The following is a 13,990-nucleotide window of genomic DNA, read 5'->3' on the forward strand; positions in this document are numbered from 1 at the left end:
GTCAGAAGGTAATAATGGTCTCAACTTTACACTTCTGCTGGTCAGTCATCTCAACTTTTGAGAACTGTTATGGAACTTTGTCTCACCCCATCCAAACAACTTGTCACTCATACCCAAACAATACATTCAAGTTGACTGACTTTGTGCTTACACATCTGAGTGCTTACAGCCAACTGCCATCATACACTATGGTCAAATCACACCTTCTATTGTATTATCCATCATCAAGAAAAAGATCAAATATCATTTACATCTCCTTGTTGATTAGTTCACTCAGTCACTTGATTCATTCAATTGTGATAATTCCTTTACTATTATTTATAACAAGAATCTAATTCTAATCACTTCTGATCACATTTGGCTTATTATGTACCTATATGATGATCTATTATATCATAATATATTCTATATTTTTGAAATGCAATGGAAATTGTTTGTTGTTCAGCAGTCAAACAAGTTTATGAACAATACATTATGAGTCCGCTCAGTTTGATGAGTTGATGGTATAGAATCATACATAGACATAGGTAGCCAAACAAAGAAACTGATAAGACAACATGTACCTTATGTATTGCAATAGTCATCCTCAATCATGTCAAAATTCTCAGAAGTCATTAGACAGTTCTCTTCTGCTTCAGCCTCATCTGCTGCAGCAATACCGTAATCTTCTTCTTCTCCAACAGCAACTCTGGTTAAAATTGGTTCCCAGTGTCCAAATAGTCCTTCCATGAGGCCTTTCCATTGAGTGACAAGCTCCTGATCGTGTGCCAATTGGTCACGGCTGGGAAGATAGATTGCTGTTGACCTGAACGCATTAACTAAATCTGCATTCCAGTGAAACCAAAGCTGACACACCTCCTTTTGCAGCCCCGCATGTAAACAGACTGTGATGGTGTGTCTCTCATCTATTTCAGGAACAGAGATGATCAGCTGAATTTTCAATATCACATTACACATGAGCAGATTGTCAATTCACCTAAGCCACCAACATTCTGTGTGTTGACAGAGTCAATGTTTGCCTGGTATTCTAATGCCCACTGTGTCAACTGTTGCGCCTTGCATGCGAGCCGACATAACTCTTCTTGCAATGAGCATAGATTCAAAAAGAATTGGATTCCTTCACGTGTGGGCAAGTCACTTGCCCATGGCTCACCTAGATGACTGAGAGTTGATCCACCAGACCAAAACAGGTCTGATAGATCCATTTTCTCAACCTCGGCAAAGGAAGGGTCTTCAATGAGAGGTGTGGGAGTAAAAGATTGTTATAGTCCTTGATGCGGCGATGGTAGGAATTGTATTTTGTTTCAAAGATCTTGTTCTTTTGTGACTTTATGTCGTTCAAACGAGTCTGGCTGGTTGTTCCTGCAGTATACATTCCATGTCAGTGAACACTGTACACACGGTCTTGGGATGACCAACTCACCAGTGCTTTGCTCAGAACGGTGTTGATCCTCAATGACACCAACCCTTGCCTCTTACAACTTGCTTTTGGCTACCTGAAGAGTTAATAACGGTTTTGCTCGGTCATCTGAAGATGTTAGATGTATGTATAATCAGTCATGATAGGCCAAAAAGCCCTCATCATGGCAAGAAAAGTCACCTGAATGGCCAGTCAGCTCCAAGAACTCTCTTGACCCCAGTTTGTATACTGCATTCTGAATCTGAGTCTCCAGGTTTAACAGTGATTTTGGTATATTAAGCAGATCCTCTTTTTCATGTCCGGTTTGAAATCAAACCCTTTTCAGTTTGAATTTTTTGAGGGACTCCCTAGAAAGACACATACATAAACAAAAGTCAATTAAAAGGGTGGGTTATTGAATGCGTGATAAAGAGATTGAGAGATTTCCCACCAAGTTTCAATGAGCTTCTCCTCCAGATCAAGCAGTACAATCATACGCTTCATTTTCTCCGCGGCTGTCTGGCTGATCACATCCATCTGAGCTCACCTCTGTTTATCCCACTGACCACTGAAGTACTCCAAGGTATGCCTGTGCTGAGCCAACAGCTGGTCCAACAAGCTCTGAGCGTCGAAAAGTCGAATCTTGGCTTTCCTTATATGCAATCCCAATGATTGTACTGTGATAGATTGTACAATCGTATTGGTATTGGTATATCAGAACATAGACAAATGCTCTCATGGCAGAAGCTCATAAGCCACAAACCTGCATCATGTCAATTTTGATGATTGAAATGAAGAGCCCAAAGATTAAGACTTTTGAGTCAATGTTGGGCGGTGGAGTAGCGCAGCGGTGATATAAGTGGAGATAAGAAAGACCAATTTTTTTCGAGGCCTTCTCCATCTGACAAGCCCCACCCTGCGTTCAGTCAAGGGTTCTAAGCCAATTGACATGACCATTCATGCACAAAAGCGTGAAACACGCTAGTGCCAAACTTGAGCCAACCTTTGGCCCTTGCTCTAGCAAATTGTTTGCGTTGGTTTTGACTCAAACAATCAGAGATGTCATACATTAGGAAATTGAAAAGACTAACCTTTAGGATTCCCTTCTCAATGTTACACCCTATATCATAAAGTATTGCAACTTTGTTTGCATGTAGTCCTTGGGTTTTGGTCACTTTAAGCAACCAATCCACCAATGTGATTGCAAAGTAGCTCCTAGAAAAACAGAAAACACATAAAAGCTTCATATCAATACAAAAGAGTATGTATATTAGATTATGAGCAAATAAAAGCACTTTTTGCCACTTTGCTTTATGTTTGCAAATTTAAGTATATGGTCGTGGTGACATGCCATGCCCAGCAAGCCTGTATTGTCATTTCCGCCCCAATGATTCTTGTCCCGCACATTGTCAGCTGCTGTGTGCTGAGCTGTACATGGATCCTACATAAGAATGAAGTTTTTGATTGAATGTATGTAAGTCCCAAAGTGGCCAAAGTGATATGGAATTTCTTATTACCTCAGCCATTTCTTCAACTTTGGAAGGTTCCATGAAGAGCTCTGGTGCTGGGGGATTGTACCCCGGAATAGGTACACTTGCTGCCAGGTGTCTCCTTTGCTGAAAATTATTGTCACAACAGTATACAAAGTCAGGCTCACAAAGTTCAGTTGTGGTATCCGGTGCTGGTGGTCCAAAGCATCACAGGCAGTTGGCCGCGAGTTTAGCCAGCTCATCAAGTTTTAACAATCCCATTTCCTTCTGGCGGACTGCTGTGATTAACCTGCGATAAGCATCTGAAGCTGCACCTAAAGGCTTTCTCCAGTCCTGTGGCTTCATAAGAAGCCCCGCTGTCAGATCTATCTACTGGGGAGGCTGAGGACATAAATCTTGATCTCACCTGGTTTTATTTCTGTGAGGTGATTACCGGCCAGAAAGCATCAAGCACTTTGTCAATAGCATGCGAAAACGGTTCTGTTCGTACACAGCACCATTTCCAAAGGATGTGATGTGTCCAAAGAAAACCCAAATTGAACGCTGTCCTGGGATGTAATGGTGAAGCTCCCAGATACCCCATCTGAATCAACCTACCTTGATCACTCTGACATGCACAGAAATCAATCGCCTGCTGTGATTGTCCTGTTTCATAAAATGTGTTATTTAGAAAAGCTGTAACAGCACCTGACTGAGACAAACAATGGGAATAATCAAACTCACCTGCAATATCCACCAAGTGTACTCTTTGCACATGCCAATTCTTTCCGCGACATATGCTGGCTTTACATCACGTAACACTTCCAATGGATTAGCCCAATTGAAGGTACAATCTTGGTTGGCTAAAAAAAGTGGAAAGTTCAGCTCAAACTGCCTGAATCATTATTAAGACATTTACAGAGAGACTTTGGCTTCCTAATGAGCCTAAAAGTGAGTCTTTTGACCAAGAATTGCAAATTTTATGAGCATTTGTAGAATTCAAATTGTCCTCTCCAATCTGAGGAACTGAATTCCAGCATCGGTTACAGGTGTACATCTGATGCATATGGGGTTTTTCTTAGTACATTCAACAATATGCCCTCTAAAAATACACAAAAATACTCAGCTTGAAGCTCTCAACACCAGGAAAAATATCCATATTTTTCTGTATTTCTTGCCCTTCTCCTGACCGCCCAATGGTTTTGAATATCAATATTTGCGTTTTCTGCCCAGAAAACATGTTCTTTGTAGTGTAAAAACGGTTGCTTCAGTCAGATCATTGCAAATCAACAACGGCTTTTAATTTTCAAGGACTATTCTTCAGGCCATTCACGCCCTAAGAAAATGTTTACATAAGCGATGGAAAGTACTTCTCAAAGGAGATTTTGTATCAATACAGACATCAATTGCCAAAGAGGGGTGATGGGTGACATTTGCATTTTGACAGGCCCAATTGGATTTAGTCAAAACAATCATTTACCTTTTTCAAAAAGTAAAAGTTCGGCCTTTTCAAAAAGTTTAATGTTGAGCATTTTTTAAAAAGTTATACGTTGAGCAAGCAAATGATATTTTTTGAGTCACGCATGATAAGGTCCGGAAAAATCCGAGGCCAGTCTGACCAATTTGGATAGTCTTTCAACCTTTTGTAAGAATGAAGGTCAAGTAATTCATTCACATGTGAAACTTGGCCTTTTATCCAACTGGATAGCTATTGCTGCTTACTCCAATCACTTGCCACATCGTTACACTTCTGCTTTTGATAATTGCTCAGATGAAGTATTTAAAGAAACAGATTAAATATCAGACAAATGGCTTTGACTATAAATGATGTAACTCACACATTGATATCTTCATGGTATTGCATGAAGAGCCTGCTTTAACTGAACTCAAAATCAAAAACGACTTTTATTAGAGCACTAAGTCTCAGATAAAAGTCTTTCATGACACAATGCATAATGAGACTTGCACATTGACAGATTCTGACTATATCAAGACCTCCCAGTTTAAAGTCATTCTAATGCACAGATTGAAATACTTTTATTCATTTGAGCGCTGTGTCTCAAATCAGGAATTCTTCCTTGTTGGGACTTGCTACTCAAATCTCAGTTTTAAAATATATCAAATATTGTAATTTGCACCCTTGTCAAGACTTAACATCCCATTAAGGACTGCAATTGTGTGTCTCAACAAACCATGAGCGCTTGAAATCAATCATAAGGCTAGATATAAAAAGTAGAACAATGTCTAGAATTTCCCACAGAAAGTCTAGACATCCTACCAATAATCTCAACTGTTGGGTCGCTCAACATACATCAATCTTTGAGCCATTTAAGATTGAAGAAATCAGACTTTTGAAATTTGCATATTCTATGTACCTTTTGAGCCCTTTGATTTGCAGAGGATCATAAGAAAAAGCAGTCTATGCTTTTGATTTTTAACCTGGGCTGATAGGGCATTTTAGCTGGCAATTGCACCAAAAAGGTTTGAACTGAAAACAAAAGCAATAGCTTGAAAGTGATATGGAGAGTTTGCGGTTGCTTCAGAGAGCTTTCAGTCAAAATCAATAGCATTCAATTTTTCTATATAAACACCAGTCTGATGAATTTCTTTATCAGCCAAAACCAATCTCCATGACCATTTAAATCTTCATTATTTATTGAGTGATTCTTTTTGTTCAATGGCAGTGAGCCAACAGAAATAAACCAAATACAGTTGCTCCAGTCTAGTCACAACCAGAGCCTTGCCCTGGCCCCGGCCCCGGGACCCAAATGTTGGGGGTCCCAGTAATACCCAAAATTTTTTTCGCAGGGTTTTTTTTTGGCAAAGGTTCCTTACACCACCCTATCATTGCATTCCTCATTGTTCCATCCCCGCTTTTGATTCAAAAACTTTGTATGTACATATGTAATCATGCCAAAGAAAAGCAAAGCTTCAAAATCTCAAGCACAACGCTGGAAGAAGGTTTGCAAGACCAAACTGGAAAAACAAATCAGGGTCATCTCCAATTCGGAAGATCAAGAGCTCACCGTTGATCCGGATATTGATTCCATATCTAGAAATGAATCAGAGATTGTATCATCTCACCCTCCTATCATGATTCACGTCGACTCCAATTCTGAAGTTGAGGAATCACAGACCCTCCAACCTCCTCAATTGGTCATCCTTCAACCTCCCGGGCTCTACTGGATGCCTTTAAATCTTGATTATCTAACTCAAGAGGACAATATGGACCCCTTGGACATTCCACTCTACACACAAGCTGGAATTGCCGATTCTTTGGATGAAAAAGCATGTGACAATGAGCTTGTCAACAATGCTTTGTTCTCAGTTTTTACTCGCCCTTTCATCCATCAACCAGATCTTGGTAAACGCAAAACCAAGACTGGTCATATCCTCAAAGGCTATAAGAAGCCTTGTGTTCAACCAAATTCAAAGAAGCTTGTACCACATAAACTACCAAAAGAAACACAAAGACGATACCAAATCAATCGAGAAAAAGCTCGCGGAAAGTCAACCAGGGTGTTTAACTTTAACAACTGGCTTACTTGTCAACCAGCCCCAGCTCCCTCTCCAGCTCTGTCTTCATCTCCTCCAGCATCACCCGGAATTCTTCCAACTGACACCTTTGAAACCTCTGCCCACGATGATCATAACGATGCAATTGAATTATCTGATACGTCTGATTCTGATGAAGATAACACCAAAAATGAAACTGAAGTCAATGTATTTAATGTAGTAGTATCAAACTCATGGATCAAAGAGTGTTTCAAATGTTATCAATCTAGCAAGACCAAACTTTCATTGCCTCAAAAAATCAAGCAAGCAGCTCAAGACCAATATGATGAGTTAGATGCAGATATCAGATTTATTGAAGATAAGTATCATAAAGAAGCAAAAGCCAATTGTCACTTCAAATATCCAGCTTCTATCATTGACAATCTTTGAGAATTCAATCAACGACCACTTGAACTCACCATCAATGGTGAAAAAGATCCTTCTGTCACTGCTTCGATCCTAACTGCGGCCTCATCAATTCGTAGACAACCCTTAAATCAAAAGTCTTCCCATCAACCAACCACAGGAGTCAGTCGAGCCGAAAAAATCCAACAGCAAGCTGTGAACGTCTCTAGATTGAAAGAGTTAATCGCAAGTCAGCGAGGGTTTGCTTCATCACATAAATCAATGCTTGATGATAGAAAGTTATTTGACTCACTTCATACCTGGGCTATATCTAAAAAACCTGGAGAGGTATGTTTGTTTTTCATATTCTCTTCTCCTCTTTCTAGAATGATGGTTTGTAAACATTGTCGTATCATGATGTTCTTAATTACCAGCTCACCCCTTTATCTTTGCTTCACCATGTCAACACCATTGCCTTACCTGAGCATGGCATCAACAAGACAATCTGTATCAAGACTTTGAATCATTGGCTTCATTCTTTGGGATTTCACACAAGTACAGTAAAGGATTGTACTTTGATGGGCATGAACAGCCTGATGTGGTTGAATACCGCCATAAATATCTTGAGATGGTGGCTGAGCTTCAAAAGCGCTTTTGAACTTATCATGGCAAGGTTCTGGAGTTCTCAATTGCTCCAGATCCTCTTCTGCTTCAAGATCAGAAGGAGACAGTTTTCCTTTTCCACGATGAGTCAACAGTCCATTCCAACAAACAATTAAAGCGAGCGTGGTTCAAAGACAATGTTCAAGAATTGCGTAAGAAGAGCAACGGACGACCTATCCATGATTTGGACTGGATCACGCCAGCCAACAGCACTGGCCAACTGGAAATTACATCTCAAGATCAAGATGAACACGCACAACTCTCTTTACCTCCATTTACTGATGCTGCAGTGGTTACTTACCCCGGATCCAAAGGTGATCCTTGGTGGGATTGCACACAACTAATCAATCAAGTCAAAAACCGAGTGATTCCTATCTTTCAGTACCTTCTCCCCAAAGCACAGGGTGTTTTTATCTTTGATTGTTCTTCTGCGCACAAGTCTTACGGACCCTCTGCTCTCCGAGTCTCCAACATGAATCTTAATCCCGGTGGCAAGAAATCACCAATACAAGATACTGAGATCCCAACCCCAACCCTAGGATTCCTATCAAACGTCAAGGACTTCCTCAGTCCATGGTCTATCCTGCTGACTATCCTGATGCAAAACTTGCTGGTAAAAACAAGGGCATTCAATGTATCCTAGCCAAGTGTGGCTTGTGGGACCTCTACGAAGCCAGAGCTAAAGAAGCAGGTAACAAACCTGTCTTACACTGTGCAAGATTTAAACTATCTGCCACTTAACATGATCTAGCTGCTCGAGAATCCCGATTACAATGTGAAAAAGAGGCATAAGAAGCTTATGAGAAGGGGGAAACCCCAGTCACCCTCCATCAATGGCTCCAATGATCCATACTGCTGTGCTTCGAAGATCTTGAGCCTGCAGTCGGATTTTGCGAATGAGAAGCCTTTGCTTCAGATGGTCATTGAGGAAGCTGGGCATGTATGCTTGTTCTAGCCAAAGTTCCACTGTGAGCTCAACCCAATCAAGCTCTACTGGTCTTTCATCAAGCATTGTAAGTGTTTTCATTGAATACTAACTAATTAGTGTATTTGAGTGATCTTTTTGGATCACAGATTATCAAACCAACAGCTTCAAATGCACCACATTCAAGGATTGCCAGGCTCTCTTTGAGCAGATCCGCAAGTGCTGTCCGGTATTGACAATCCAAAAGTATTTTCAAAAGGTTGATTGTCATATGAGTACCTATTGGTATGTTTGATTTTTCTCATCTTGTCTCATCAACATTTGCTGATGCATGTCTTTTGATGGAAATTCAGAGATGGTTTCACTGGACTGCAAGCTGAAAACTTGGCCAAAGACAAGTAATATTTTTCTCACCAATGTATTCCACGTAATTCTGCCTTAAATCTTGATTTCATTTGTAACCCTTGATTTTTTACTATATTCTCTTCTTATGATGGTGAATCTATATACGAGAATGTTATCCTGGTTATCTATACACAAATGTTATACAAAATTCATACACAAAATATGCTGTTTTGCACCAAATGAGGTGCGACGAAGGCGCGATGAGAGGTGCTCGGACTGGTATGTCTCAGGGTACTTGAGTACCAAGCTAAGGGGTTACCTGAGTATTTGAATACTCGACTTAACTACTTAAATACTTGAGTCAAGTACTTAAGTACTTAATATTAGGCCTCTTAAGTACCTAGACCCAAATGTTGAGGTCTTGGGAAAAAAAGTGTTTGAAAAAAAATCGGCCAAGCTGATTGACTTGATAAGTCATTTCTGGCACAAACACCCCCCATTTAGCCCAAAAATGACTTATTACATAGGTTTTATCACTAGAGATTTTGTGTATAAATTTGTGTAATCAATTTTTGATTTTGCGGAGCAAGTCTGGTTGTGACTAGACTGGAGCAACTGTAGTCTCTTTTTTCATCTCATCTTTTTTTTATACAGGTATTCTTTTTGTTCAATGGCAGTGAGCCAACATAAATAAATCAAACATCTTCTTTTTTCCATCACATCTTCTATTGAGTTATTCTCTTTGTTCAATGGCAGTGAGCCAACAGAAATAAACCAAATATTCTCTTTTCTTCATCACATCTTTTTTATAGAGAGGTATTGTTTTTGTTCAGTGGCAGTGAGCCAACTGAAATAAATTGAATATTCTCTTAACCATCACATCTTTTATCGGGTTGTTTTCTTTGTTAAATGGCAGTGAGCCAACTGAAAAAGAATTTGATATGCTTCTTTCATCACATCTTTCATCAAGTGGTTCTTTTGATCATATCAAAATATAAACACCTCCTGTGGATATTCCTTGCTCAATCCACAATCAAACTACAGTAATTATGGATATTGCATGATGTAACTCACGAGTCACACACACAATGATATCTTCATGGTATTGCATGAAGAGCTCACTTTAACTGCACTCAAAAGCAAAAACTAAAAGACTTCCTCTTGAGCACTGCGTCTCAGATAAAAGTCTTCCATGACTCCATTCACGATGCATAACAAGACTCACATGTTGAGACACCCCGGTATAAATTCATTTAATCAACAAGGATGAGGACTTACCACTTATTTGCAAATCATAACAAAGAGTATTTCAGTTTTTGTGTCAGAACGTTGATTAAACTGAACAGATTAATTGATTCGCTAATATATCCTTGTTAAAAACTTCCTACTCTTGTCATTGAGCCTCAAAATATCCAAACACCCATGAAAAGATCCCATTACTAATATTTTTTCTCAATTTCACATGTGAGTTTTGTGTCAGATGATAAGCAACTACTGTTGTTGATTTTGATTTCAAGTGAGAAACTTATCAAGAAAGCTATACAAATCATTGCGCCAAAACCCCCCACCCAAAATCTAAACATAGCTAACAGTTTATGGATTGGGTTGTTATAGAATAAGATGGGTGACAATAGATAGAGAACAATGCGAATTCAAGAAATTGAGGAATACACAGGTTTTGCGACAAGAAACCCTACATTTGCTAATGGTTGCTATACAACATGAAAACATCATAACACAATAATGCTAAGTTTGCCTTGCAATACCAGAGATAAAGTGTCAAGTTGATAAGTGTCAAGTATGGATTTATGACCGAGTGATGCAAGGAGTAGTACAATCAATTGAAGGGGGAAATCTCTTTGCTCTAACTTGCTTCTTACCTTTCTTGATAGGTGCTCTATCATCCATCAATTGCTTCTTATTTTTCTTGATAGGTGCTCTATCATCAATCAAAGCGCTTGTAGATGCTTGCTTGGAGACCAAATTTGTGATACTTGCCTGAGATGAGATACAAGATAGCAACTTCAGCCTCCTTCAAGAGAATACCTCACGGGAAAGTGTATATGGTGAAGCGTGGAATGAATCTAAATGATAACTCACAATGTTTGCATCAGCACAAGAATTGGCTTCCGCTACCCCAATTGGTGCTTGAACTCCTTTATCTTTAGGCACAGGCTCGTCTTCAAAGTCTTGGATCACATTATTGATGGTTATGGTCTTCTTCTACCAAACGAAGTACAATCAGATGAGTTGATTTGGGAAAGTGAATTTGAAGAATCAATATTGACCATGCAAATAAACTGACCATGTTTGTGTCATTCGCGCCTCCCAAAATCAAATCCCCTACTCGGTCTTGTAAGCGACTGTCATTCAAGAATTGGAGGGCAAGGTTCTGTAAAGAAAAAATCAGTGAGTGTGTATGTAATGAGAGTTTTGTGGTTGAATGCAGAGAACAGCTAACAGCTTACAAGTTCCTTGTTATTCAAACCCGCTTCATCAACCAATGGGGGACTCTGAAACAAATGTAAGTGAACCTTGTTTTCAAATATAAGTCATGAAAGTGGATACTTACAATAGTTGAACGCATGGCACTGTATCAATCCAATACCAAGTCAAGCTCCAGCAAAACCATGTTTTGTCTGTTGGGTGTCAGTTGCAAAATATGCAATGCACAAGTCTTAATCTCCTGTGGAAAGGTGTCCACCTTTAAAGCAATTGTTCAATAATTGAAAAATCAGTATATCCGTGCGAAGGAAAGTGAGAAAGCAAGAAAACAAGAAATCGGGAAATTAAGAACAGGAATTCACAGCAGGGGTGAGAGATTGTCCTACACTATTGATGTCAGTAGCTTTGATGATGCTTGAAGTTGTTGGCTTAGAATCAGGTGGTGGAGGGTGTTCCAAGTCAGATGGTGCAATCATTGGCCCATGATTGTGACCCAATTGCACATGAAATAGATTCCACATGTTGGTACCCGCATCAAACCGGGCGGTGAGGCAGATTGGACATTGAATCTTGATTGACCGGGTGGGTTGTGTTGCACCGTGTCTGTACTGTCGGAGCACGTCGACGTGCACACACGAAGAGTTTCGGAAGAGATCTGAAACTCTTTTGATTGAATTTTGACCGAGGGTGTTGCTGAGTACCCTTTGTAACATTATCAGTCAAATACTTACCGAATGACTAAATGGATTGCAGATGAAGGGGAGCAGTCATCCTTTTTTTATTTCCTCTACAGGTGATAGCAAGAATTCATCGGTGTCGTGCTCAAAAGGCATATCTGATCTCTAAAAGAAAGCCTCCCAATTCAAGCTAACACCTCCTTAACAAAGGACTGACGAAAGCCCTTGAGCCTACTTGATTTCCAGTCCTCTTTTTATATGAGTTAATGTGTTTCTTGATCACTACCAAAAGCTCAGCAATCGATTTCCGGTGTCCTTCAAATACAATTGGATCAATATCACACCCAAAGGACTTATAGATGTGTTTGTTATTGAACCTTTTTTTCCATCTCACATCGAGTAAATGCTTTCCTCTTAACAGTGTATTCTTTTTGCAGCTCGAGCCTCTCACCTTTGGAAGAAAGGGGCTATGGTCACCTCAGTCAAAGCTCTGAATGCTTCAGTTTATGATCTGCTTCCAAAGTCGACTGAAGTCATTTGCCAATCAATAGCAAGCTTTACCAGATATGTGATTGGTTACGACAAAATGACAAAGACCTATCCTCCAGAGCCTAGCCTTGATGAACGCCGCCAGCTACGGCCTCTGAGTCAAAACGAGATCATGTCTGATTACGTGGTTTTTGCGACACATTCGAGTTCTGTTGATGTCGACGCAAGTCAGGAAAAACTCTATTGATTCAAAGCCCTTATACTTGCCGACTTGCAAAAGAATGGAATTCCTAGACTGACGTTTGATTGGAAATCACCTGACAAGGATCCTTGGAATCAAACCATAGCAATTTTCCTTGTCAAGCATTGGAGATATGCCGAGACGCAAGGCGCATTCAAGAAAAGTGGCATTACTCCCGCCCACAACACCGAAGCTATTTGTATTGGAATAGTACTCAGATGGATGCGTGGACATGCTGAAGAGATCCGCCAGGGTCGGCGATCTCCTCAGAAGAATCTACAAAAAGAGATGCAACATAAGAAGCGGACGGTAAGCTCAGGATTTATCTTACCATTTTGCCAACTGTGTGCTAATATGTGAACATATTTCTTTAACTATTTCAATACCGTCAAGATTCACTTACTCGCCTTCTAGTTCGAGAAAAACTGGCAAATGAAGCATCCGAGATTTTACCTCACCACGACTGTTGTTCTGATACAGAGTGGGACCCCGAAGACACACATCACCCATTGGTTGGCCTGGTCTGGCGCAGCCACCAATATACCGATGTTCTACATCAACTTGATCAAGTTTCTTACAAATACTGCTCATCCAAGAACGGTCCAATGCGTGCGGGCCAGCGCTTTGATCAGTGTCGCACTAGCGCTACGCGTAATGACCCTCATGCTCCAGTTTGTAGAGGGCTCCCGGAAAACTGCTATGACCCAATCTTCCTTTCAACTTTAACAGCTGAAGAAAAGGTCTCACTCAACATAAAGTCTGTTTCAAGCCTCTTAAACACCTTACCATCTCAAATCGAAAATTCACTTATTTAGCTTATCTCTCACTTTTGTAATGAATCAAAACATGTGTGCCATTTTTTCAATCTTCAATTTACTTTCTCAAAATAAAGATGACTTGTATATATTGAATCTTTACATGTGTCCTAGCAAGCAGCACAATCAGGAATTATCAGCTTGTGTGTATATATAATGTGCAGAAATCATGAGACATCAGTCATCTGTGGTCATATCGGAGATTCCCTGCAAAACAATATCTGTCAGCTTGATGATTGCAATATCATTATGATTGTGTGAAACTACTCGCCATGCTGCGAAGGCTGACCAACGAAACCGTTGCCTTATTAATGCCAAACTTGCCGGTGGAATTATGAAGTGCGGCGCAATGTCCAAATAGATCTTTTTTGAGGACAGATTTGAGATAACAGTCTGTATACAATAATCTGGCATGTAGATGCGGTAGCTGGTGATATGGGCTTCGAAAATTATCGGTTGAATCAAGCTCACAGAAGACGTGTAGAACAAAGATTGGATCCTTGTGACCTTCAGGAAGTATTATGTGATGTATCACCCCCGAACCGGGCTGTCCGTTACAAACAAAATCTACATGGCTATTACCTCGATGTTCAGCAAATGTGCTGAAAGACTTTCCAGCATG

At 40.0% G+C, this 13,990-nt stretch overlaps 2 protein-coding genes across 2 annotated transcripts; both read right to left on the bottom strand.

Moving 5' to 3' along the window:
• Positions 1-564: 564 nt before the first annotated feature.
• On the bottom strand, positions 565-1,205 carry MELLADRAFT_113768 (uncharacterized protein; the record flags this gene model as incomplete). The annotated part of the gene is made up of 2 exons (XM_007418519.1): positions 565-905; positions 977-1,205. The coding sequence occupies 2 exons, from the start codon at positions 1,203-1,205 to the stop codon at positions 565-567; spliced, it is 570 nt and encodes a 189-aa protein (XP_007418581.1).
• Positions 1,206-10,094: 8,889 nt separating this feature from the next.
• Positions 10,095-11,667, bottom strand: MELLADRAFT_113769 (uncharacterized protein; the record flags this gene model as incomplete). Its single annotated transcript, XM_007418518.1, has 7 exons — positions 10,095-10,195; positions 10,582-10,699; positions 10,802-10,924; positions 11,007-11,093; positions 11,170-11,192; positions 11,274-11,292; positions 11,509-11,667. 7 exons carry the CDS (start codon positions 11,665-11,667, stop codon positions 10,095-10,097), a joined length of 630 nt encoding a protein of 209 aa, XP_007418580.1.
• Positions 11,668-13,990: the final 2,323 nt, after the last annotated feature.

This window comes from Melampsora larici-populina (assembly GCF_000204055.1).
Source record: "Melampsora larici-populina 98AG31 unplaced genomic scaffold MELLAscaffold_94, whole genome shotgun sequence".
Taxonomy (NCBI): Eukaryota; Fungi; Basidiomycota; class Pucciniomycetes; order Pucciniales; family Melampsoraceae; genus Melampsora; species Melampsora laricis-populina.